Below are 24253 nucleotides of genomic sequence, written 5' to 3' on the forward strand. Positions count from 1 at the left end.
TTAAGCCCTGCAGAGAGCTGAGACAGGCAGGTGTCAGCGTGCTGATAAAAACCAGCATTCAGTTTGCTCCTGGCCTGACTTTGGAAGGGAGCTGGCATAACTTTGGTTTAGCGAATGCCTTTAGGCGCTGATAAAGGCAGCAGCATATTCAATATTGAGCCCTCTCGAGGGAAATTCTGTTGAAACTACACGGGGGGAGTCTTGCCCCCCCCCCAATCACACTACGGAATTGCAGCTTCCGAAACCTGCGGCATGTGCAGCCTGGGAGCCAGCTGCTCGCTGGCTCTTAACAGGCAAAGCTTGCTGACACACAGAACCTTCCCTCTTTCTGTGTTTCCTCTCCATTTCTCATCCTCGCCTGCGGACGCTAAAGAAATGACACGATCCGAGGCTGCAAAACTACACTGCCACTGCATTTCAAACCACGGGCACGATGCCGGAGCTCTCTGTCCCTGCTTTGCAGCCCAAAGGACTCTGAATCTCTTGCTTAACTCTTCTGCTGTTTCTGCTGCCGAATGGCCTGTAGAAAGATGTCCTTCACTTGGTCCATTGTGTCTTGAAACAGTTTAAAGTCTTCCTCTTTCTTTCTCCCAGCAGCCTCCAAAGCATCCTTCAGAGCTTCGTTCTCAGCCAGCTGGATCACAAGCCTACGAGGAAACAAAAGGGAAACTTTCATGTGAGCCGCGGAGCTTCAAAGCAAATTAGAACAGTGCTTCAGCTCTGGGGGAGAAAACAGAGAAACACATGCTCTCTGCTCGTTTTATGACAGGCATGAGAAAGAGCAGACTTAACGCTTGGTCCTTCTCTCTTTGAGACAGGGTATTAGATGACCAAGATACTTTTCAGATCTGTTTTGTTAAAGATTGTCATTTTATTTTCACTAACAAGCTTGCAATCGACGCACAAGGAAAGAAAAGGGAAAAAAAAAAAGGCGTCGTCCTTGCACGTGTTTTGTGTTGCTTAATACTTGCATTAGCTTAACACTTCTGGATATCGGTATAATTACGAGGAAATTTGTGTAAGGATGACCTAGACAAACTCAAACCAGAGGATCTGCCGTTTCTACAGAGTTTGCTAGGTTTTCTCTTCTGAGGAGTGGGTGCAGGTAGTGCCACTGCTGGAAGGACAGCCATGAATTGTAGCTATTGTAGGTAACCCAGCACGGAAAGAGGGAAACCGTACCTTGTGCTCAGCTCCTCTACCTGCGATTCCAGAGGCAACTTGGAGTGCTGGGCTGCAGAGGGCTCCTTCCTGCCACCCACAGTCAAGGGGAGCCTGGAGTGACTCGCAGACGGGCCTGTCGATTTAATCACGACATGGAGTTTTAGGAAGACATTTTCACGGGTAGCGCACTGAGTAAATATCAGGAAACGGTGAATCAGTGCTAAGGAATCTGTTAAGTTCTATGTATATCCATGAAGATACCGCAAATGTATAGGACAGGCTTTTATTTTAATCTGCTTTCAGCAAAACGCAAACACGATGAGTTTGCACTGCAGGGCTAAACGCAGGAATGTGTGTGCCTACCTGTTTAGAGCAGAAAAAAATCCAAAATATTTAAGTGGCGAAAAAAAATGGATGAGAGAAACAGTTGAAAAGGATTATTTTAATGTTTATCTTGTCGTTGTGTTGCCTCCCGAATGCCCGTGATAACGTTTGCGTGTGGCACACGCTTCTGTTTTGACCCCCAGCACAAACACTGCCCAGGGTAAGTGCAGGAAAGCACTTCAACGTGTACTTCAACCTAAGGTTCTGATTCAGGAATGCTCCCCTCATTTCAAAGGGACACGGGACCTTTTTTCAGGGTTATAGGGAAAATACGATTCGAATTTACTGCTGGGATGGGAGGAGCAAAAACCCTGGGGTCGGCCAGTGAACGCCTGCAAGGGAAGAAGGCTCAGAGGAGACAGGCAAGGACGATGGGCTCAGGAAGCTCAGAAAAGAAGGTAGAGAGTGACCACAGCCGTTGTAGAGGATGCTGAACTCCCCCAACCAACAGCAAGGGGGCCGGAGGGTGGTCTTTGCTGCAGACAAAGGGCTGATCAGTCGAGTAAATGGGAATGGGCTTCCCTAAAACGACCAACAGAGCCTTGAGCCAGCCACTGACAGGCCTTAAATTGGGATGCGTCCTTTTAATTCTGCTCTTAACCTTCAGATGAATCTCTCGGGCAGAAGTGCACAGGGAACACAGCAGTGGGCACGGCGGCAACACAGAGCAGTGTCAAGTTTGCTCTGTAGACTGTGATCCCGTGGAAGAAAACACGTTGCAAAAGTCCTGCTCCCACTTAAATCTGTGACAAAATCCTCTTCAACTAAGTGCGGCCAGGATTTCACCTCCTGGCTTGGCCCACTGGCCTGAGTCGGTCCAAATCGCGGTGTGTAAGTTCAAGCCCTTGTGTAGGTTTGACAGATAAAAGAGTCCAAATGTTGTTGCTGTCCATTAACCACGGTGGGACGGGGGACATAGGTGCAGATAAGGGCTCCACCTCACCTGCTTTGCTCCTCAGGGGGGGTTTCTGTGCGCTCCTGTTCCTCCCTGGGTCCTTTTGCAGTTTTTCAAGCTGCTGTTCCAACACGACACATCGCCGCCGCTCTTCCTGAAGCCTCTTCTCAGCTTCTAAGGCTTTGTCGCTGCCTTCCTCCACCCTGATGGGCAAAAAAAGGTGGTTCAGCTTATTTATTTCACGACTAGCAAGCATCAGTCAGTCTTGATACTCAATCCTTCAGGCTGCACAGCTCCCAACAGAGGGAAAAGGAGAATTTTCCGTGCACCCACAGGCAGAAATCCCAGCACAATTGTTCCAGATGTCATCCTCCAGATTTGCCCACCAGACTTAACTAGTGAGTACAGTGAATGGAAGTTGCCCAGGTCCCTTAACACTGGCTACTCGGGTGAACTGACCACTCAGACGAGCAGACAAGCTGCAGATTGCTGAGGAGAGATCTTTTATTACAGGAATCATAAACTGTGGGGTTTTTTTAAACACGCAGGGAAAATTTGGAAGGAAAATAGTTTATAAAACCGCTGTCTCGTATTTAGCTGTTTTGCGTCAGTTATCTGCAAGAAAGAAAAGAAACTTGACGTTGCTTTTAATAAACGTGGCCCTTAGACACTACTGTGGAAGGGAGTGAGTGGAAAAGAAACGGATGGTTCACGCTGCAGCACAGAGCAGAGGGGCAAAGTGCCTCAATTCACCCCAAAAAAACATCTTAGAAAAGCAACTAGAAAAAATTTGACATGCGCCCACAGCTGCAGTCAGTGGTGCATCTCCTGGTACCAAATGATTTAAAGGAGTTTAAAGCTAGAGAGAAACCTGAATTGACTCGCTGTGTGGTATAGTGCAGAATAAAGGAATTTCCTTCTTGACCCCACGGGTGATAGCTGACTAATCCCTGAATCAAAAGGCTGGACCAGTCTTATTTCCCTCCTAGTTGGCATAGCTAAAGAAAAAATATTACGACTGTGATAAAATTATATCGCTACCTTAAAAAATCTAGCTACAGGCAAGACTCTGACCTCCTGTGGCAGTAAATTACCAGACTGGTGACGTGCTATGAGAAATTGTGTTTCCCTCGGTGGTTCTGAAGTCACTAAACTTTCACTTGACCAGGTCTTCCCCCAGCATCCACAACCAGCGGAGGAAAAACGACAAGGCTAGCTGGTTTTTATTAAATCTTCTGCCAATATGAATAACAAACTAAAACGTTCCTCTGGCTCTTCCCCTTCCCCCAGCAGGGCCCAATCCTCCGAACCCTTTACGTTCTGCTCCGCAGCGACTGTGAAGCCCCGTCCTAAATCCTGGCAGCTGCTGTTCAAAACCACCACTCGTGTAACCCTTCCCAGTGCTCCTCTCTTGACTTAAGCACTACGTGCACTGCTTGAGCTTCGCTGCCCCACGCTCTGACAGGGGAAGAGGAGGAATGCACCATTTTTTTTTTTTTACACATATTCACGTTGAAATGTGACCGGGTGCTCTATTATCCTGAGGTCCTCCAAGAGTTATTGCACGCGGTCTCACGGAATTTACTTTACCTGCAGGAGCTCTTGATAAATGTGCCGTAACTGTGGAGGTGCTGAATCATCAGTCTGCGGTACGTTTTACAAGCGACTCTGCATTTCATTGACTCCACGTTCTCCGTGACCCCACGTTTGTGATGGCCCCATTTCAGCCATCACTCACACCTCCATCCTCCTCTAATTGCATAGCTCTATTACACTCACCGGACTTACAAACAGGAATAAAAGTCTCCCCGTTTGTATTTCCAGGATTTAGCCCTTAAAAGCACAGGGGATGATACCTTTACCACAGTTACCAAAAAACGTGTTTTCCTGACTGCGATGAATTGTACGGCACAAAAGCCAGACAAGCGAGGAATGGTAACTAGCGTAAAATCACGCAAGCAAATAGTGCCTGTTGGATTCAAAAGTGCACAGACAAACACATACCTTCCCACAGGCTGTAACGCAGATTTGGGAATCTAATAATATACGTACTCTAACTGCAAAAAAAAGCAGTAGCTAGAAGGTATGTAGACAGAAAAGACTTTGCTTCCTGCCCTCCTAAAACTGGCTTTTAACACCATCTTAAATTGAACTGAGTAATAGAAAAGAAAAAAAAAAAATCACTGCTATGCTTCAGTTAAACCAGAAGGAATTCATTTAAAAGAGGATACAGCCAAACTTAAAAGAGTGTGAATCTGGAACAGAAGTCAGATTGTAACTATAATTACAGTATTTACTACTGATGAATAATATTGCTGCCTAAATCAGACCACACACATAAACACACGAATTTTAGTTTTATCTAGGTGCAGCAAGCTTGAAGACGACACTGTTTTCTCTGTCCTTTGTTCTAAAAGAATAATAATAATAAAAATGAATCATCAACTAGGCGGGGCAATTGAGCAGAAAAAATTTAAAAGCCCCTCTTGAGGGAAAAGCTCACGCTGGCAGCGTGGGGGTGCACCGTACAGCCTCTCCCACGTCCCAAGCGCTCCGTCATCGCAGCATCCCACAAAGGATCCTGGCGGAATCAGCCTCTACCTTTTCTGCAGCACAGTGACCAGCTCCAGGAGCCTGTTCCGTTCCACTTCAGCAGCCTGGCAGAGCGCCTTGTGCTCTGTGACCTGCATCTGCAGCACCTCCAAATCCGGGCTGTCAGCGCCAGCGAGCCTAAAAGCAGCAGAAGCGTAGAGAGTTTGTTTCCCATTTCAGCAACCAAAGAAATGAAACAAAGAGGGGATTTGAAAACCCTATCAAAATACACTCGTCTGAAGACTAAGCTAGAATGCAGAGCCAGGCTCCCTACCTCCCCCCAGCACCAATCTCTACGCTGCAATAAAGGAAAGAGAAAGATTTGGAAATAAAGCCACTGTGAGTTTCACTAGAAAGGGGTTTTCCCTCGCAAGGAGGCTTCCCCTTCCCATCACCCCTGAAACCAAACTTCCACCCCTGAGCAAGCCACGATCGCTGACTCTCCTCCCTTTGCTACTGCCCAAGTAAAACAAGCCTGTACGTGGGCTCTCCAAAAGCTAAGCCTTTAAGCGGCACGCTGTTGATTTTCTCCCACTGAAAGGCTTCAGGCAGCATCAGTACAACGGCTGTTCTTGTGCCTAATACCTGAGGAAAGGAAGGGGCAGTTTTCCCACGCATCCCATTATTATGTACTTCATCACTTCTCCCATCTCTCCCTGCAGGAGTATTCAGGAATATGTCCTTTAGAGCAAAAAGCAGGAGAAAACGTGGTGACTGGGGGTAAAAAGGGAAAAATGGGATTTATGGGGAAATAAAACTAGAAATCGATTAAAAAATTAAGACAGCGAGAAGACATTAGAGCCTTTGGCAGCAGGTAGGAAAGGACGGTGAAAGAAGCTGTTCACAGCACCAAGGCAGACACGGACAAGGTTTGCCAGCAGCTCGCGGAGCGTGGCGGGAAACCTCCCGTGTTTTCGAGGAAGTTGATGCACGTACCTTCCAGGCGTGAGGTTAGTACCGGGAAGGAAAGGCTGCGTGGCGGCGGACTCGACAAGCGTATGGCCCATCTTGGACACTGTGCTGGGAGGAAGAAAGCTTTGTGAAGCCCTGAGCTCTCCAGAGGGCAGTCGCCCAAGAACTCCGGACCTTTTCCAGTGTCTGTGTTTATTGCTGCCTTGTAGGTGAAAATCTCCCAGAGCCTCCTAAGTGGGTATCACTCCGGCTCTGCATACACAATAGCTCAGCTTGCTCCCCGACTCCAAAACACTGCTGCAAAAACACCTCGTGTCTCCGTTTTAGGCAAAAACTACCGGGCAGCGTTCGAGCTCTGCGCTTCTGGGGATACTTTGCTGGCCCTCCAGACCGGCCTGGAGGAGCTCCACGGCACAGAGTAGCCCCACAGCAGCTCGTGAGCAGGAATTTCTCTCGATCCCGCTTGGCTCCAGCTGAGCACGCGGCCACACAGGCAGCCACTGCTGCTCTGCTGCCTCAGACCCTGGCAGGGAGCACCCTCATCTTGCACCTTCCCCCACTAGGATGAGGGACAAGCACAGGTTACTGTGCATGTTTTACGTGCTTTCACAACCAACAGAACCCCTGCTCTGCAGCCACGTGCGCAGCTTTTCTTTCCAAATGCCCTTTAAAAGTACCTTTATACAGTTTTCTGAACCCTTCTGCTTTGTGGAGACGCTCAGGAAGAGCTGCCAGGCTTACTGCTGCAAGAGGAGGAGTGAACTGGTAACACGAGAGTATCACCTCCACTCTGGATGAGTTTTATGCATAATGACAGGTGTGCTCGGGAGGTAAAATTCAAGTTTTCCAAACTTGAGCTCCGCTGCCTCAAGGCAAGTCCTCCACGTTTCCTTGCCTTTAGGCTGCAGCTAACAGAGGATAAAGCCTTCGTATTGTGGAAGAGGCAGAGCTGCCTTCCAGGCTAGGAGTGGTTAACCCCCAAAATCAAGTGAAGGCTGATAACGACAGGAGCGGCCCAGTCTAACAATGCAGACTTTTATTTCGACATCTCCGAGGGGCTTTAGCTCCTATTTATAGCATTTTTCATGTCATCTCTCCTGATAGGAAAAGATGATTCACTAAAGTAAAATGAAACAGAGAGTTCATCAGCGTATTAAAGTTAATGGAAGGAGTGAGCCCTGCTGACCAAGTCATTAACGGCTCTTGCAGTTCTCAGATTCCCTCGTTGCCCACCTGACAGGTCAGCTGGTTTCGTGACCGAGCGGTGTCGGCCACGTACACAAGCAGTCAGTTATGCATCGCACTTAGCGGTTTCTACAAAGCCATTACCCAACCTCGTTTTCCCACTTGCCTTCCTGCTTACCGTCAGCAGCCCTACGAAGTAAAAAAGTGGCTAAAATGCAGCTTTGCTCCGTGAGAGCACAACTTCAGCAGAGTTAGAGGTGGGAGAATAAAGCCAGTCAGAGGGGTATAGCAGTGGAGATGCAGGCACAAAGTCAGGATGCTCTAACTCTAACTCAAAAAGAGCGAGAAGAGCTTTTCTTAAATTTTGTAGTAAAGCTCTACTTAGACTCGGGGATACATCTGACAATTTACAAGCCAAATTCAGTGCCTAAAGTAATGTGGAATGTGAGTTAAAATGACAGAGAAGAAATCAGCTGCAATTTTACCTCGATGAAACATTCCCTCCTTCCTCAGAAGAGCAGTCTCAAATCTTTGCACCCGTGAACTCTTTAACAACAAACGCAGCATTTTAACAGGAAAGGATATAACTTACTGCAGTATCATGGTCCCTGTACCCAGCCAGAGCGAGCCAGAGTCACACCCGTGTAAACAAAAATCAGATTTAGCGCTGTATGGAGCTTAGTGTGATTCACAGGGTCCTCAGCGCGGCTTTAAAAAGGGCGTTTGTTAAGAACAAATGATGCGGCGGGTTTTCAACGTTTCTGCAAGGAAATCCTAGTCAAAGCACATTGATCGATTTAAATCACGTGCCAGTGATTTAGTGCTCACCTAAAATGGCGTTGTGTGTTAATTCACCACCCTGCTCTCAGAAGTCTGCTCATTAGAAGCCCCGTTTCTCATAAGAGGGAAGAATCACAGGCACTTAAGCTAACCACATAGACATCCTCTGAGCTGCAGAAAGGGAATTAGCTGCGCTGCCATCATGCCAAATGCAGTAATGTCTGCAAGTCTGTGTATCTTTCTCTGTTCCAGGATGAAAGTCGACGAGATAACGTGATTAGAGATTCCCATATACTGTAAACAGGCTGCCACAGCTGTTGGCACACAGCACTTGTGGTTGGAGCCAACTGCCTGGGAAAGCCACGCTTCTGAATAACTCCCAATCATTTTAAACATTGACATTGGGGGCTTCTTACCGAGCAGATCCAATCCTTCCAACCCGATTGCTGCCTGATGCCAGAGGCTTAAACAGAGTAAAACCTGGATCTTCCAAGGGTTCAGAAGGTGGTGGGTCAGCAGCTCCTGAACGGTCCCCTTGATGGGCAGATTCCTTCTGTTGATGTTGGAGCAGGTTATAAAACCAGTTACGCAGTTCAAAGGAAAATAGCTGCGTCCGTGCCTAATCAGCAGCTTAAGATCATTGCTACGAGCATGCCAGAAGGTTTGATTTACAGGACTTCCTCAGAAACTTTTCTTTCGTTTCTATCCATTGCAGGATGGAAACAACACAAGTCAGTAAAAAGTTGCAATGTCATATGAAATCCTAAGGGGGCACACAGTGTTGCTCGAGAACCCGCAGCACAGCACCACCGCTACTGGTGCCAGCATGGCTGGTTTGTGTCCCTAACCCAAGTTTTACCTTGGGTTCAACGCTCTAGCTCCCATTACCGAGGGACCTGACAGACTGAAAATCTCACCACGGCCCTCTGAGGGTGTTAGATCAATGGGAATAGATCTCAAAGGATTACAACGTGCGCTCCTCCAGCTCGTTTCTTCTGGCTCTCTACCTGGAGTGCGAGTTGCCCAATCTCCTCTTCCAGCTCTTTAACCTTTGCCTCTCGTTCAGCCACCATCTGTCTGAGCTGCTCTAGAAGGCAGTTTTGCTTCTGAACCTCGCTGTTCAAGTGCTGCCCTAGCATCTGCTGGGACTCCTTGTTCTTCTCATCCTGCTGGTTCAGGTGCTCCTGCATTTGCTTCTGCTGGTTCTGATAACACAGAAACAAAGAGTGAGATACTGACTTTTGTACACAACGATCATTAAGACTCTTTGGGTGTTACACCCCCCAAGACAAACACCCGTTTAGGAATGCTGGGACAAGCCACTGCCCTGCCAAGCCCCTTCCTCAGCGTAAGCACGCTGATGTCACTAGTGCTGCTCCAAGAATCTGGTCCGTTACGTTTTAAGCACGAGATCACCTTGTCTTGCTCGTGGCGTCTGTGCCTTGAGAAGACTGCACAGCACATCTACGGGCAATGCCCAGACACACGTGGCTGGGTAAGGACCGTCCATCCCCACTGTGGGTCATATCAAGACTTTAGTGACTGGATGGTGCAAGTAGAAAAGACCTGAGCAATTGAGAGATTCAGCTTTCTGGCGGGTTTGCTACTCGGTGTGGCAGAAAAGAGAGCACGAAAGGCTGGCCTTTGACAAAGAAGGTGACTTTTTCATAAATTGGATACGAGTAAAGCTTTCAATGTGCTTTTTGTGAAATTAGAACACAGTCAGATTGTGCAGTAGTGGCAGTAAAAGATGAGGGATGTATGAGACAACAGCTATGAGGCTAGGCTGCTTTATCAACGGGCTTTGGAGTTTTTCTCACACTGACAAATCTAACACTTGTTGGACAGTTTGTTCCGTCAAGCCAACCAACTGCAAGCAAGGTGCTTCTTTGATGTAAGGGATAAAACAAGTTAACCCTTCCTTCCCAAGGAAACTCACATCTTTCTGTAACGATTTTAGTGAGAATGCTCAGGCTGTGCAAAAGTGACCACAGTTATTTGGCTCCCCTGCAATCTGCCTAATCTGCTGGTCCGTACCCGTATTCCCCACGGCTGCCTGGTGGGCAGAAAGGCAAATGCCAGCTTAGTCATAAGCATGTCTTCGCTAAAACCGAGGTACAGAAGCAAGGAAATGTGATTTGAAACTTGGGAGGGGCTGGATCAGGAAACACAGAACTAACCCTACTAGAAAGTGGCATGTTTTCCACTCATGGTTTTTTATTATTGTAATTGGGGAAGACTATTTAGAATCATGGCAGGACGAAAGGATGCCGCAAGACCATGAGAGCAGCCATTTATTTCAGCATAACTGCACCTCGAGTCTCTGCTAAAACTCTTGGTTTCGAAGGGGCCAAATCCCCTCAGCTACTGCGAATGGGTGGGCGCGTGGTTTAGTGCACGGGGTTCAGCTCGTGCGTTTTGGGCTGCGTCCCGCACCAAATGAGAGGGCAAGACGGCAGGCATTCTAAGGAAAAAAAATATCTCCCAATGAGCTGAAAGCAGGACAAAGTCCAGCTTCCTGAGTCAGGAATGAAGCCCTTCCTACTAGACAATCCTACTTCAATGCTGCTGCAAAACGTTTCCTCCGATACTTGCAGCTTAGAGCCACTTTGCTGCAACTGTGTCACGCCTGGTGCCGTCTCGCAGCCTTTACACAACCCGATGCAAAAGGGCTTTGGCTGACTAGGCAACCTCCGCTTGTCACAGTTTGATTCATCAGGCCCCTGTACACCTGAAGGTTGTCTGTGTCACCGTGTCATTAAACAACACCATGTTTCATCACCGATCTGCAGGGGCTGGGACCAACAGGAATAGCCAAGACTGTACCAGTAAGGCGTCTATGAGCTCATCGTCGTGTTTTCCTTTCTCCAGCAAGGTGACGATCTGTTCCTTCAGCGTCTTCACCTCGCTGCACAGCACTTTGTTCCTGGCTTTCGATGCCTCAAGTTTTCTTTTCACTTCCTCGTGACTTTTTTGGAGAGCATCGCGTTCCCCGCTGAGTTTCTGCAGTGATGCAAACACACCAAGGGAAATGACAGCGACAGCCTATCACCCAGCCCCAGGTGCTCTGGTGAGCTAAAGGAATCACCCAGCACCTGGGAGAACCTAAAAAAAAAATAGAACTGGCATACCCCATCATCCCGAAGCAAGTAGAAATTACAAGTGCTACTACTCGCTGCCTGCTTGCCAGCATCAAAAAAAGGTCTGTCTGCTCAGGAATACGAGTGGACTAGGTTGCTTCAGTAAATGCCAGGAAGCAAATAATAATTTTGTGTTAAAATCTCATTCTGTAGGCTCCTGCTTTTTCATTTGCCTCATCATTCTCCACGGGGAAGCTCTCTTCCAGCCAGATACAGGGGGGGGATGCCACACTGTCTCCCAGAAGCTGCCCTTGGCATATGCTGCCCCTTGTGCCATGCCTTCACCCAGATGAAGCCGGCCAGGCAGCACGCTAGAAGTGAAGTAGTAACGGAGAAGTGCGAGGGAAGTTACTGTGAACGAAGCCTGAAACACAAAGGCACAAGTGGAACCATGCAGGCTACAGCTATTGAGGAAAGCCTTCCCTGTGCTGCGTGCCTGTAGCCACAAATCTTCTCTTTCATTCTCATGGCCAAGAGGGAAAGGTGGGCATCAGCCCATTGCTCATTTTGTTGCCCAGTTAAACTGTGGTGAGAAAAGCAGGAGCTAATCAAGCTCCGGGATGGTGCCAGGCAGCCTCTACGGAAGCGACTACAGTGAAGAAGCACAGGGAGATGCGCTTTGCTAACCTGGGTAGGTGCAGCTGACCCCAGCTACCCAGGTTTCTTGTGGACACAGGGCTACACATCCTTTCCACCTCGGGGTTTACCACGTGTGCCACTAGCTATAGCCTCCCTCAACCCCTCAACAACGGTTGCCCGTTTATTTTTGTGGCAATTCCATGTGACAGACAAACGGTGGGACCCATTTTCGGAATGCCTCTTAGAGGGCGTCTGGCGTCGCTCTCAACGTTATCCTCTTCAAATGTAGAAGGCCACAGCCACCCAGATATGTGCGGTGTGAGGGGGACGTTTGTACTTAACACCACATGAAGAACGGCCAAAGGGTGAGAGGGATGCTACAGCCTTCGGATGCAGCTGTAGCAGGGATTTTCTCTGCGTCCACCTTCAGTACAAAGCCAGTACCAGCTGCATTGCAACCCAGGGCCTCCCTCCCTCTTTCCAACATCACCCATCAGGCACAGTTGTCAGATGGCCACATTTCAGGCCAGGCAGACGTATCTGACACACCAATCATGAAGCAGAGGGGAAGACCAAACCTTGTACTGCAGAGGCAGGCCTGGCCACGTAAGAGTGCGGTACCGAAAACACACGTGGAAGCCCTTTGCTCAGTCTGTGAACTACGGCAGGACTTCCTCCAGCAGATCAAATGGGTTCCTGACATTGTCTCCTGGTAGGGTGTAACATACACCCTGAAGGTCAGGCAAGTTATTACACACTATATACCCACACAGCTCAAGGTTTTTTACCTCCAAGGTTTCTTTCTTTTCTTTTTCCAAGCTGCGAATCTTCAGCAAGTTCTTCTTTTGGGCTGACAACTTTCTCGGATCAGTAAGTGCCAGCAATTCCTCATCAATCTCACTCAGTGATGTTCTGGTCTTGTTTTGACCCAACTGATTCTCCAGCTCTCGAACCTAGGGGACAATAATGACGACTCATCCAGAGGCTTTACCAGGGGTACAGTGGTCCAGCATCAAAGAGGACATCACCAAAAGGAGCTCAGAGTGTAGCATCATATTACTTCTTGACCTTATTGTGGTTAACTAACATAAAGCAGTGTCTGCTCTTTCAAATTTAAATTTGTTAGCTGCTAACAAACATGCAGATGTCTACAGCATCTGTGCAGGGAGGAGATGTGACACCAGACCTACAGGAGAGTCAGGACATGTGGGAGATCTGTGCCTTACTGGAGCCACGTGTGGAGGCCAGGCAGACACTCCAAAGCATCCTGAATGCCACTAAACACGTGTGGGCAACAGAATAATACCTTAGATCGCCTCTAAAAGGGCAGACACCCACTCACCCCTATACACTTAAGCACCTTGGTCTGTAGCAGAATCACCATCCAGGATGTCCACAATCCAAGGCACAGTTCATCAGCCTCAACACAGGTACCTAGCACTGGCCTAGATGTCTTGGGATACTGGAGACCCATATGATGCAGGATTTACAAGTCTCTGGAGAGATGACCAGAGGTCAGAGGGACACCCTATGGCATCTGGGCTGGCATTAGACACTTAGGTGCAGCCAAGTGAACTCAGCCCCTGCATCCCAGCTCTTCACCACAGACTTCTTCGAGAGTCAGTAGAGGGAAACGGGCACTGCTACAGCACAGTTCCTCTGCCCTGTTCTGGAGGTGCCTCCCAAGAGGGGATGCACCTTTTGACTCAGTGACTGTATTGACAAGATCCCCACTGACTACACAAGGGGCCTGAGGAGGCTGGCTCAGAGAGAAACTTCTGCAGTACCGTAGAGTACAGTACGTGCAGTCTTCAGATGAATCCCAGCCAGGGGGTCTCATGGAAGGAAGATGTAATCGGCTCAAGGGAAAATTCAGTCAATCAGTGCAAAAATCAAAAGTTTGTTGGCATATAATTAAACAGCGGAAAAATGGAAAAATACGTATCAAATTGCCTGAGAGAAGTTTTATTTAAGATGGAGACAGAACTGCCTCCCTGTCTCCAGCCGACATTTCGGCTAGACTGTGCCCTTCAGGAGATTCAAGAGTTAAAGATTTTACTCAAGTTCCTGGGGGAACAACTTGAAAAACTTATCTGGCCTCAATTCTTCCCATCTGACTTTAGGCACTGAACAAAGGTGTCCAAGTCAGAGCACAGACACTGGCAGGGCTCCTTCAACACTCAGTGGAGAGAGGCACCTTCAAACCATCCTGGGGTTTTAACTAGGCTGCCACAGCTCTCCAAGGTCCCTGAACTCTCTCCTTCAACAAAGATGTGAAAGATTCCCAGCTTAAACACTGAAACTTGCATGTTTGCAATAGACTAATTAAAATAGTTTGCAGGAACTCCGAAAGACACATCAACACATATTTAAAATTTAACACCCCACCTCCCCACACATATGTGCACACACACACATATAAACATACCAAAAAACTATATAAAAGTTACCATAAAGTGTTTTATTCTAACAGTTGCTTCCTTCAACAGAGAAAAGGCTGGCCATCTATTTGCAGTAAGCACTGCAAAGTACTGGGATATGCCTTATAAGCAGGTACAAATGTTAGGAATTAGGTAAAGAAGAACTAAGAGTATCTTTAACTCAAACTGAGGGAACACCTCGACGTAGAAAGAGCATCCCAGACCCAGCACCACGCAGGGTCTTAACTCACCTTGCTTTGGAGAACAAGAATTTGCTGGGCTCGTCCACGCCAGCTGCCAGAATTGGTCAAGAGACTTTGAATATTCACATCGTCACCAACTTCGTTTGCTAAAAGCTACGAAAAAGGGATGAACACCAACAATAAGGCTAGGCTCAAATACACGGGTTGGGGAGAGGGGAGGGAAAGCTACTCTTCCCAGCGGCAAACACAAAACACTGTATCTATAAGCAGGGGCCATTCTTTATCGCCTGTATCTGACCCCCTGTACCCCACGTGATGGAAGCTCTTTCAGATCGTTGCCACGGTACAGGGTGTTGATGCTTAGGAGGGGTTGGGCTAACGTGAATTATTTCACTTTGTGAGGTGGGTCATTCGGTATTTCGACGTTTGAGTAATATCCTTTGAGTTTTGAAAAACGTGAATCGGTGGTTTGCTGCCTGCCGACGGGGAGGGTCAAATCGTACCATCCAGCTGGGCGTCAAACTGCGCTAGTGTTGTAAAAACGAGGATTTCAAGTTCGTCACCGAGGTTGACTAAGCGTTACTAACAGTTTTCCATATTATTTTTGATATCATGAACACTTAACCAGAACGAAACAGGAACAGAGTAGAGCTATTTTCTTAATACACACCCTTGCCACCAGGAATTGAGCCAATCTCTCTTGCACAGTTCTGACACAGCCACATTAACGAGAGCTAAAGTTAGTATGAAGAGCATTTAAATTATTTATAAAAAGGTCAGCAGAGTTCTATTTTTAGGACCATATCCTCTACTCTGATCTGCATTGCAGGTCTCTTCTGCAAAGTAATGAAACCCAAGGAAACAGAGCACATAGTAACACGTTAAAATCCATCACAAATCAAAGAGGAAAAGGTTACGCCGGATGTCACTCCAACAAACTGTTGTTTAAACATGTGCTGTAGTTCAAGTGTGGCCTTTAATCCCGTTGACTTCCACGGGACCGAAGCCTACACTGAAAGTCAATACACAATCAAACGTTTCGGAAAGGAGGAATGGGCCTGAACGTATGCTGCAAGTCAGTCACAAACCTATTTGGCTGAACTGGGACTTATAAACCTTCAAGAATCTGAGCCCATCGTGGCAAAAGAAATACTGGACGCAGGCATCCAGCTATGGTGGCAGAGCATGAAGGCTGTGTGTCCACGTGCACGCCTTCCCAACGCAACCACTACACCCCTGGATTTTCTTACCTCCTTACACTTCACTGAAATACTTCATGGAGGTTAATCAAAGCTCAACAGAAAAGCAGCTTCCTGATTTCCCACGAATATACCTCTCGCACGGGATCCCAGCCACAGACTCTGTCCTGCAACAGTACCTTTTGGGTCATCTTCAGCTCCTGCTTTGCAGACTGGAGTTGGTTACGATACTCCATCACTTTGAAGTTGGCTGTGGTTAATTTTTCTTGCAATGCTTTCACCTCTGGACTTTCAGCCTTTGAAGAGAAGAATGTACTTGGGGAGAACGGAATCCTCAGGGAAAAACTGAAGTGATTAAGATCCACAGACCCATCAGGATCGCAGAATCTTTTTTCCCCAGACCCATGCAAATGCCTTCCCTCGTTTTTGGGGTCACAGAGAAGGTACAAACAGAGCAAATTGGTTATAAAACTAGTGACACGGGTACATCCTTGTCATGAGGAAAGGACTGTGCAATGGGAGAGAACTAAATTTTCCCTTTTCAATTACAATTCGTACCAAGTTTCCTTCTATCATCTGCAGAATTGATTGCTTGATTCCTGCATCACCACCACCAAGAGAATGTATTTTTTCTATGGCTGTCTGTAGCTGGAAAAAAAAAACAAACAACATTGTTATTATAGAATGAACACAGTGAAGAGCACATCTCCATGGAATAGTAATTAGTAAAAAAGTACAACAGCGGTTTTGATGATCCTGGATGTTTACTTACTCTAGAAAAAAAAAAAAAAGTACTTCATTTTCCCCTTGATTTTTTAAACACAATCAGTAGGAAAACATATACTTTTTTTCCTGAAACGCCTCCCAAAGATGTACATGTTATTTTACTGTGGTATAACTTCAGTGAAAACGTCTCTGGATCCGCTGAGATGGGATCTGTTATCAAGTGTGGAGACTTCTGGGGGATTTTATCACCATAGGTTCATAAAGTAAGTGTTTATATACCTAAATGCAAATCCAGTACCGTACAGATCAGGATGCTGTCTCTAGATTTTAGATGCCAGTTTACCCATTTTGAAAGAAAATCACAGGATATTTCATAAAAAGCACATAGTTCTACTCACCAGAGGAATGTAAAAGGAGAAACGACTACCTAAAGCCCTATAGCTGAGATTCAGTAACGATGTTAAAGCTATTTTCTTTAGCTGGTGGCTCTAAAGTAGCATTTCTCAAGCCGTGAAGGGTATCTCTCCTGTTGGTTGCCACAGCAAAGGCAGGCAGTCATATAGTCCCTCCTGGTCTGAATCATGCCCAATGTTGAGGTTGCAAAGACTTCTTACTGGAGGGGAGGGCAGGGAATTTGGAGCTGGAAAGGCCAGGAAGTGTTGCTTTAAAGGGCTGAGACTTCATTCTTTGAGGTGGGCGGGAAATCTTGACTATTTGCCCCAATTAAAGAAGGCTGTAAGGAGCAGCTTCTTCATTAAAGTGATACCAGGGGAAACCCGGCGTGTAACTCGGAGCCAGCTGCAACTTCACCCCTTCTTTGCAAGTCAGTCAATGGTTGGGCCACCCTTTCTATCCAGCTCATCAAGTCTTTCAGTCAATGGACTGAGAACGAGACATTTCAGCTAGTGGTGGCAGCTGCTAGGTCAAATCCTAAGGAAGCTTTCTGCAAACATCCATTTGCAGCCTTTGTTTACATCTACCACCCTTTGCCAAGCGATTGCTCAACGGCCACACCTTCCATTTTGTTTGTGGGAATGTAGTCATGTTAAAACACTTACGATTTACATATTGTTCGGTCCTCATACGAGCAAAGAGCTAACAATTATGTAAAAGGACAGTGTTTTCCACTGGGGAAAGCGCATCTTGTGAGGCATTTGGAAGGTACCATCACCACAATTCATTTTGCAGAGCTTAAGGCATCAAGAAGTAGGCAGAGGGGATGAGATTCGACTCACAAATTAACACGTTCCTTGCTCTCGGCGTGGGTGTCTCTATAAAGAATGGAGTCTCGTCAATAGGACCAGGGAAGTCTAATCTTCAGCTCACTCTACAGCAGACACCTACACTACATTGAGTGGAGGGACTGACTGCACACTCGGTCTTGTTGCCCACCCACAGCTGTCTAGTCCCCTCGGAGGCATCCGAGGGTACCCCGGAGGCCTTCGGCTGCTCGCCAGCACTGCCTGTCCTGTCACGTCTAACAGCCCTGCAGGGATGTCTGAGAGGTCAAGTGACATCACAGACTGGACTTTTACGCTCATGTGTGGGCAAGTGAATTGCACTTTAGCTGTCTTGGCTCTTCCTACAACCAATGGAAAAAGACGAGTGTGTCTAGACAGTGATCTTCTCTCTCATCCCTCAACATTTCTCATGGATACCTCCCACTGTCCACATCGCTTTCTTTTTACCCATCTTTTACATCTTCATATAGTTCTACTGAACAAGTAGAACCCACAAACTCAGCCAGTGACCATTAGCTTAGAGAAGAGCCACCCCAAATGAGGTTAGGAGAAAATACAGCCCATTGACCAGGTTTCAGCGGGTTCACGTTGCGGTTCATCTTTACCTCAGACGAGACAGGTTGCTGTGTTTGGGTTTGATTCTGATGGCGCTGGTGTCTAAGAACAGATTAGCTCATATCTAAAGTGTCCATCACTGCTCTGACCAGCAATTATTGCTTCTTGAAAATTTCTGTTTGCGTTGAGTTTGATTTCCTTTCCGGAAATGTCTGTGGTCCCTTCTTTTGGGTCAAGATCTGATGATATTTTAAGTTTGTGTTTGAATAACGGTCATTACAATGCTACAGTAGGGGATTATAACCAAGTGGATTTTACTTGAAATTATTCACGGCTTGCTCCCCTACTTGTGTGATTTTGTAGGTCCCCAGCTACACGGGATGTTTCTTAGCCAGCCTGCCAACTGTTTGACAAGACCCCTCTGACCAGAACGCTCTGGATTTCTGCAGGAGTCCTCAAAAATTTAATCTACCATTTCTTGATCTTTCAGGTAACTAGAGCACAATTCAGATAGAGGCACAATTCCTGATCAGAAGTGATTATGAAAGATGCAGTCAAAATGCATCTGTCAGCATGACAAATGTTATTGATCCATTGACATGCTGTCTCTGTTCTGGAAGTACTTACACCAGAAAACAGCTTTCATTATGTGGATTAATAAAGTTTCGAAGAATAGAGTACCAATTCATGACTGGTATTAACAAAGTGGGAATGTAAGACATAATAATATGAAATTTGTACCTTCTCTCAAAAAAAAACCACCAGAAAAATATCATTGCCATACTGTTAGAAAAGCCCTTGTGCTTCAAATCCAAGTGAACACCCTTTCCCAGCTGCTCCTTTCTGCAAAGGTGAAAACAGCTGAGGGCACACATCCCTCCTATCATGGACAGACATTACCAGAATTCAAAGCAAACACAGATTTAAGAGCAAATTCAAAATGGGAACATGAATCAAATCCAGTTTCTACAGCTCCTCTATCCCAAAGGCTGGATTTCTCTGGTTTAGCATGCAAAAGAGAACAAGAAAAAATGCCTCACTTCTCTCTCCAGCTCTTTGACTTTGTTATTCAGTTGCTTCACTTTGGCTTTTTCACTCTCAGCCTCGGCAGTTATCTCACGATTCTTTTTGGCCAATTCAACTATTTTAGTAGCTGCGACATCTCCAGCTAAACCAGCCGCCCCTGAAAAGTATACATAAAAGCAAAGGACATGTCTTAGAGGCAAGATTCAGCACAGATGACGCTTTTCTTCTCTGTCCAGTGCACAATGTTCTTTTATTGTCTAATCCATTTCTCTCAGAGCTGTGCCAGGCACTTAAATGAACAAGTGAGGGAAAAGAGGCGTCAGCGGCTCCAGCTGGATCGCCTGCTCCTTTCAGCCAGCATCACACTGTGGCTAGCAAAGCCACGTTTCACACTTCAGCAACAGCCACACATCAAAAGGCCACAACAGCGGTGGTAGCAACATTACCACAGAGAAAGGGTAGAGGTGTTTTTCTGCTCGCCGCTGTGAAGGACAGTTACGAACAGGTTTTTGAGGCATATTACAGAAAAAGACAACGCTCTGTTTCGCACTGGTTGTTTACTACTGGAGGAGCTGCTGAAACAGAGGTGCGAACTTTTCCAGACATCTGTCCTAAAAGGTCAGGCACACTGTGACAGTTGGGCCCTGGATAAGGTCCAGGAAATGTCATTGTGCCTATTTATATGTCCCTTGAGATTATACATGGAGCCTTTACTGTATTACACGTTTAATTGCTCTTTTAAACTGGTACTTCATTCACCTCCTCAGCAGAGAGGGTTTGGTTAGTGTCACGGAGAAAGCAATCCCCAGGACTGGCTCGTGTGTCACTCGTGTTCTTGTGAACATCACAAAGGTCAAGAAAAGTTCTTGCACAAGTGCAAAACTAATATGATTGTACACCATGTCCATGGAAACCTCTAGCTCAGCAACGAGCACGACCCTGCAACAACAAATCCTTGGTGGGATAAATGAAGATGGAACTGGGCTCTCGTCATTCTTCTTAACTCTTCCATCCTCCTTCAGCGCTCTGAAGTAATGACTTTTCTACTGACATCCATGAAGATTATATTGAAGAACCAGGGTGAGATGCAAGGATGACAGATTACTCTGAAGTGAATTCTGAGTCCCACAAAACCCCTACAGACATAAAAGGGGCAATGCAGAATATAGCTGAGAACAGAATATGACTCTATATCACTATTTAAAACCCTGTGGAGAGCATAAATTTATTCTTTTTAAAAGCATTTCCACTGTTCTCACTCCTTTATGTGATTTGTGTTTCTCTTCTCATCTAAAAGCTACTTTCTCCCTAGTTTTCATGACAAATAATGCCTGCTAAGGATCACAGTAAGTACTAAACTCACCAAAAGCCAGGCTGTTGCTTCCACGTGATGGTCTTCGAACACACTGTACACATTTAACCAAAGCTTTTAATTCCCAAACAATGTGGGCGAATCTCTTGCCACGATGTAGACAGGGAAGACAGAGGCACGAGGCAAACTGCTGCAAGCTGGCATACGAGTCAGCCAGAGAAGCTGCAACAGCACCCCTGGCTCCAGACCTGACCCAGTCATAGCTCATCGTGTCTCCTACATACAGCTAGAGAGAGATTCTACGAATTAAGGCGTAATTTAAGTGTTACTTATTTCTGCTTATTGCTGGTTTCCCCCTTCTCTATTAGCCCGGTCACCACCGCTGCCCTGAACAACAGTGGCACCCAGTGGAGGAGGTGCAACCTGCACAGTTCAGCTTCCCGAGGACACCCAAGCCACTTTAGAAGCTGGACTTTGCATTCCCCCAGCACCCTGCTCAGACAAACGAAAGGAGCCTCCACAAGGAATTTAACACCACGTAGCACAGAAAGCTGCAACACTGTTCTTGGACATTAACAGAGAGTTTTCCAAGCCACGATTTCTACGAATCATCGGGTTTTGTGCCGATAATAGCAAGCTTGCAGAAGATCTGTAAGGAACAGAGGGCACTGCGCCCCCCAGAAGAGCGTTCTACTTCTTTTCAGGGACACATCATTATCAATAACACCTTAGGTCTGACCTGCCTGACTACCAGAAGTCATTTGGTCCTTTCCACAGCTCCCTGAGATGGGGAATAGCAGTATTCAGATTTTGCAGCTCATGGCACTGAAGGGGAGAGCAAGTGTACGTGCCATTCCATGCGTGAGTGCTGACCTGTCAAACCACCGTGAGGAACCTCCCTCTGCAAATAAAGCAATGAGACTCCTTACACGGGAGAGACAGGGATGTTCAGCAAACTCTGCAAATGCAAACCAGTGTCAGACCCTTGCAAGTCGAGGGAGCAACTCTGAGCGTTGACTAAATCTATACACCGGTGTCCAAGTATTTTCAAAGTTCGGAGGCAAGTGGTTTCAGTGCTATTGCAAATTACTGCAGGCTCAACAGAGCTCTCGGTTGAGAGCTGAATTTTGATTCTTCCTGGCAAAAGCTTGTTACAGGAGTGGAAAGGGAGGCAACCAAAATATGACCAAAATACTCCTTTTTAACAGAAAGCAGGTGAAGAGATGTCACATGAATATTTCACTGCCCGGAGCTCACAATGACTCTGTCATCCTACCTCTATTGTCACCACCATCAAGCAAACACTGGTACTAACACAGCGAGAATACAAAGTTACCGTGCTTACCTGACAAAGCTAATCTGTCCTCCGGGATTTTTTTCTGGAGTTGCTTTATTTCAAAGTCTTTCTCTGTCAGCAGTTTGTATAGTCTGCAGTTCTCATCTTGGACCTCTCGAAGCTGATTCTGGAGCTGCTCGTTCTCAAGCTCAAGCAACCTGGGAAAAAAATAAGCCATAATGGCAAATGTCACTGTAATGTGCTTCAGATTCCAGGAGTAAAATAATTAAATGACTGTATGCTGGATGAGCTGAGTTTATCAGGAGTGAGTTTACTGAATTAAGCAGAATATCCTAAACCTCAGATCAGAACACCAGATGATCTGATCTATCCCTATAACTTATTTCTTCTTAAAAAATTCTGCACTGCCTTGTGTTGTCTGGGGCAAAACATCACAGAACAGGTACCTTTTCAGTGCTCTTGAGGTTACTGAATAGTCTTGTCTCACTCAGTCTTATGTATCTGGTTCCTCAGAGGAAATCAGAAGGGTTCACCATCCAGCATCCACGGCATCCAGGCTTTCCTTTCTGTACTTACCAAAGCTAACAGAAGCCAACAGCGCATCAGCTACAAAAGCTGCTGCTGAGGTTCTTGAAAAAGGAATGCTTCATAGCAACTCACAAAAGACCAATTTCCTCTGCCCCTATCTGATTTTCTTGGAACCCCACCAGGATGGACTGGCATCAGTTTGTATTTTTGGAATTCATTTAGAAACCAAGGCTATCAAAAAGCGCTCTGAACAGGAGGAAATAGCCTCTTGCTTCTCCTGTTCTTCGGTACATTGAGTAACATTCATGAGTTTCATCTCTCTGAGACATCCAGAGAATTAATCACTCCAATCTCTTTGCTGTCCTTACATGCTGGTACTGCAAAGGTAAAACCAAGAAGCTAAGGCCTCAGGGGCTCAACTCAATTGTGGGCACGCAGGCATCTATTTGAGATGCCCCAGGATTAGCTGAGCTCCCTACGTGAGGCCAGCAGCCACCACGCAGGGCTCTTGGGAAAACCTCTGGAGCCCAGGCAGAGAATTGAGAGCATCTCAGAGAGCGCTCGCCACCCCTGTGCGGACATCTGAGCCAACCCCAAGAATTACTACCATCCTCCAACTTGAAGCTGTCAGCCAGATTCCTCCAGACAGCAGCACTTCAGGATAGAAATGAACCTGTCTCCATCCCCCAGAGAGGGGGGATGTGCTAAGCGAAGTCATACTGACACAAATAGGTTTGGGGTAGAGATCCTGCTGGCTCAAGCCAGCAGCTCCCGTTCTGCCTGCCTCTGAGCTTCCTCTTTTCTCCCCTCTGACTTTCCAGGCAAGGTCCCACTCCATACACAGGGGTGTCTCTCTGTGAGCAGCAAGCCAAAATGCACACAAAAGGCCAAGGAGGTCTAGTCAATACAACCAGCGTCGCCTACAGACCAGCTGCCACTGTGGGGTGATGCAAACCGCTCTCAAACTGCCACGGAGTGAGCTGATGAGGGGACTCAGTTCAGTTACAGGTGCCATTTGGGCTGCCCACCCATCCCCCAGCTGCTGAAGGGTGCAGACCTCCTGTGTCCTGGAAGTTCCCGATACCCTACAGCATCTCAGACACCATTAGACACCTAAGCCAAGCAGATGATTTGACCTCTAGATTCTTATTATCTACAGTGTGACTCTGAATGCCTACATTTTGGTGATTTAATCTGGAATAGTGTCCCACTCCTTTGGCCTACAGAGTGATTGCTCCAAACTACAACAGGAGTAAGTTACTTGGATGATCACAGAGACTTGGATAAAGCTCAGTTGTTACAGTATAGACCCGTGGCTGTAGACATATCCACAGCCAGACAAGTCAGCTACCTTTGGCTTGCACCCATTGGTTGCTTTGCCCTTACCTGCCTCTGGAAATTTCTCATGTAGGGGACTAGTTTGTTTTCAAGGATAGGCAGGAATGAACCAACAGTTCCGAGGATGTCAGTGATCCTGAGTGACTGGATTTTGTCAGAGGGCAGCCAGCTGCCCCTAGCCTGTCACGCTTAATCCCGCTGTCCTTCTGCTCTCTGTTTGTGAAACACTGATAATACAGTGCACACCACAACGCTCTGAGGATAAACATGTTAGGGACAGCGAGAGTCTCCTCAGGATAATGAAAGCCCAACATGTGAAGACATGACACAGGTTGTGTAAGAGCATATGAAAATAGAATTCTGTGAGTTCCTGAAGGAACGGTGCTGCTATGCCTTTACCTTTTGCTGTTATCTTCATTTACAGGCTGTCCTGTTTCAAACCGGTTTAGATCACTCGAGATTCCGAAAGTCTCCTCTGCGTTGCCATTGTCACCCTTCTGACTGTCCTGCTTTTCCTTCTGACTGTCCTGCTTTTCCTTCTTCCTCTCCATTACATTTTGCAGCCGCCTTTGCTGCTGTTCTTGATAAGCCTTAAACTGCCTTTTAAAATGTTCATCCGCTTTTCTGTCTGACTCCATTGTTTACTAAAAGCATAACAAGAAGAAAATAAAAGAGACAGAGATCAACATCGCTTTGAAAAACGTCCTCTTCCAGCAGCTGCTTCGCCGTTTTTCTTCACTGACCTCTGTGTGATCTCCCTGCCACCGCCTCCTCTCA

General features: G+C 46.7%; 1 protein-coding gene across 2 annotated transcripts; it reads right to left on the reverse strand.

Annotated features, from left to right (window-relative positions):
* Positions 1 to 487: 487 nt before the first annotated feature.
* Positions 488 to 24114, reverse strand: LOC147415391 (coiled-coil domain-containing protein 13-like). Of its 2 annotated transcripts, XM_086467017.1 has the most exons (15): positions 23876 to 24114; positions 21659 to 21807; positions 19016 to 19158; positions 16012 to 16101; positions 15633 to 15749; positions 14303 to 14407; positions 12420 to 12584; positions 10739 to 10915; positions 8920 to 9117; positions 8329 to 8465; positions 5972 to 6055; positions 5045 to 5173; positions 2492 to 2646; positions 1183 to 1297; positions 488 to 647 (listed from the first exon to the last, which is right to left on the reverse strand). In XM_086467017.1, exons 1-15 carry the CDS (start codon positions 24112 to 24114, stop codon positions 488 to 490), a joined length of 2163 nt encoding a protein of 720 aa, XP_086323143.1. The 2 variants fall into 2 exon arrangements, with proteins under 2 accessions (XP_086323143.1, XP_086323144.1); XM_086467018.1 differs by lacking the exon at positions 5972 to 6055.
* Positions 24115 to 24253: the final 139 nt, after the last annotated feature.

Source organism: Leptosomus discolor, chromosome 6, assembly GCF_034619465.1.
Source record: "Leptosomus discolor isolate bLepDis1 chromosome 6, bLepDis1.hap2, whole genome shotgun sequence".
NCBI lineage: Eukaryota > Metazoa > Chordata > Aves > Leptosomiformes > Leptosomidae > Leptosomus > Leptosomus discolor.

Bases quoted from the DNA above. Each gene is read 5' to 3' on its own strand.
- LOC147415391 (XM_086467017.1), bottom strand. From the start codon at position 24,114: ATGGAGTCAGACAGAAAAGCGGATGAACATTTTAAAAGGCAGTTTAAG. The intron at 21,808-23,875 runs GTAAAGGCATAG...TTTTTTTCCCAG, and splicing joins AATGAAGATAACAGCAAAAG to GTTGCTTGAGCTTGAGAACG. The intron at 14,408-15,632 runs GTACTGTTGCAG...CCTTTTTCGTAG, and splicing joins AGCTGAAGATGACCCAAAAG to CTTTTAGCAAACGAAGTTGG.